Source organism: Neltuma alba, unplaced genomic scaffold (genome assembly GCF_004799145.2).
Source record: "Neltuma alba isolate B1F8T4 unplaced genomic scaffold, ASM479914v2 tig00011740_pilon, whole genome shotgun sequence".
Lineage (NCBI taxonomy): Eukaryota > Viridiplantae > Streptophyta > Magnoliopsida > Fabales > Fabaceae > Neltuma > Neltuma alba.
Window position 1 is genome coordinate 1,129,310 of NW_021636368.1, and position 2,520 is coordinate 1,131,829.

The 2,520-nt window shown below is 39.4% G+C and overlaps 1 protein-coding gene across 1 annotated transcript; it reads right to left on the minus strand.

The window, feature by feature from the left end:
* Positions 1 to 328: 328 nt before the first annotated feature.
* Positions 329 to 682, minus strand: LOC114717497 (uncharacterized). The gene has a single exon (XM_028902637.1). It carries the CDS (start codon positions 680 to 682, stop codon positions 329 to 331), a length of 354 nt encoding a protein of 117 aa, XP_028758470.1.
* Positions 683 to 2,520: the final 1,838 nt, after the last annotated feature.

Consider the following 2,520-nt stretch of genomic DNA (forward strand, 5'->3'; position numbering starts at 1 on the left):
ACCTTTCAGGCCTCAACCAAGTTTCCAAAACTTTCAATTTATAATTTTCCTTTTTTCAGGAATTTTTTAGAATTTTTCTCAAATTTTTCCATTTTGCCCTTCCTAGACCGATAATTATGAAAATGCTAGCCCGGACCTTATTGGGGTTTCACATCAAAATTTGTTTTATCTCCCCGTCTAGTTCCTATATTGAACCTCATCCTAGTTTTTAATCCTTTATAGCCAGGTGAAAATTTTTGGGATGTGACAATTCCTCCCCCTTTTAAATAAATTTCGTCCTCGAAATTTAAAAACATACCTTAATTAAACAATTTTGGATAGCTGGCCTTCATGTCTCCTCTTTTTCCCACGTAGCTTCTTCTTGGGTTAGATCCCTCCAGATGACTTTAACCATCGGAATAGTCTTATCCCGCGGCTGCTTAATCTGCGAATCTATCATTTTCACTAGTTTCACCTCAAAGGTGAGGTTATCTTGCAGCTCTATGTCTTCATGTTTCAAGACATGTGAGGGATCTGGCTGATACTTTTGCAACTGAGAAATATGAAAGACATCATGAATTTGGCTCGGATTAGGGGATAAGGCGAATTTGTAAGCTACCGAGCTAACTCTTGACAAGATTTGGAAGGGTCCGATAAACTTCGGCGTTAATTTATGGGCCTTGATCGATCTTCCTACACCCATAGTTCGAGAAACTTTCAAAAAAACATGATCTCCAACTTTGAACTCCAGAGGACTTTTTCGTATGTCAACATAACTCTTCTGTCTACTTTGTGCCTTAAGCAGCCTTTGTCGGATCATCTTTTTCTATTATGAGGTTTGCTCTACCAAGTCGGGACCAAATATCTTCCTTGCTCCCAATTCAGTCCAACATAACAGGATCTATATTTCCTCCGTTAAAGCTTCATAAGGAGCCATTTGGATTTGGAATGGTAACTGTCATTATAAGCAAACTCTGCTAGTGGTAAGTATTCATCCCAGTTCCCTTTGAAATCTAGGGCACAAGCTCTTAGCATATCCTCTAACATTTGAATAGTATGTTCTATCTGCCCGTTAGTTTGAGCATGATAAGCTGTACTGAAACTCAACTTAGTGTCCATGGCTTTCTATAATGCTTTCCAAAATCTAGAGAGAAATATCAGGCCCCTATCTGAGACAATCGTTTCAGGTACTCCATGCAGCCTCACAATTTCCCGGATGTATATCCGCGCCAACTTTTCTAGTTGGTATTCTTTCTTGATGGCCAAGAAATGAGCTGACTTCATCAGGCGATCTATAATCACCCATATAGTGTCGTAACCTGATGATGTACGAGGTAGTCCCATTATAAAGTCTATGGAAATGCTTTTCCATTTCCATTCCAGAATACTTAATGGTTGTAGGGATCTTGACAGCTTTTGGTGCTCCGTCTTTACTTTCTAACATGAGAGGCACTTTGACACATAGTCCGTCACATCTTTCTTCATACCAGGCCACCAGAACAATTCTTTAAGATCTCAATACATCTTGGTCATGCCTGGATGTATGGTGTACTGACTCTTATGTGCCTTCTCTGAGATTTGCTTTTTAACTTCTGAATTCGAGGGAATGTAAGTTCTTCCTTCATATTTTAGGATCCCTTTTTGAGTTATCTTGAGGTCCCTTGTCTCATTTCTTAGCACTTTGGCTTTGAAGATGTCGGCCAGTTAGTCTCTCTGTTTGGCCTTTTTGTTTGTTCAGTGATTTGTGTTTCCATTTTTACGATACTAATCTAGCCCGCCATTAGCCATATTTGGCCAATGAGATCCCAATCTTGGATATTCTCGATCAACTCTTGTTCCTTTATCCTCAATGACGCCACCTACACCATCTTTTGGCTTAACACATCTACTACCACATTGGCTTTCCCTGGATGCTATTTAATTTGATAATCGTAATCCTTGAGCAATTCCATCTATCTCCTCTATCTCATGTTGAGTTCTTTCTGGTCTTACAGGTACTTGAGGCTCTTATGATCATAGTACAATTCAATAGTTGCCCCATACGAGTAATGCCTCCAGATCTTCAAGGCATAAACAATCACTGCTAGGTCAAGATCATGAGTGGGATAGTTCTCCTCATGAGTCTTTAATTGTCGTGAGGCATAAGTGACCACTTAACCTTGTTGCATCAGCACACATCCTAATCCTTAATTACTCGTATCTGTATACACCACAACATATGGTAATGTAGGATTGAGTATTTAATTTGATAATTGTAATCCTTGAGCAATTCCATCTATCTCCTCTATCTCATGTTGAGTTCTTTTTGGTCTTACAGGTACTTGAGGCTCTTATGATCACAGTACAATTCAATAGTTTCCCCATACAAGTAATGCCTCCAGATCTTCAAGGCATAAACAATCGCTGCTAGCTCAAGATCATGAGTGGGACAGTTCTCCTCATGAGTCTTTAATTGTCATGAGGCATAAGCGACCACTCGACCTTGCTACATCAACACACATCCTAATTCTTACTTACTCGTATCTGTATACACCACAACAT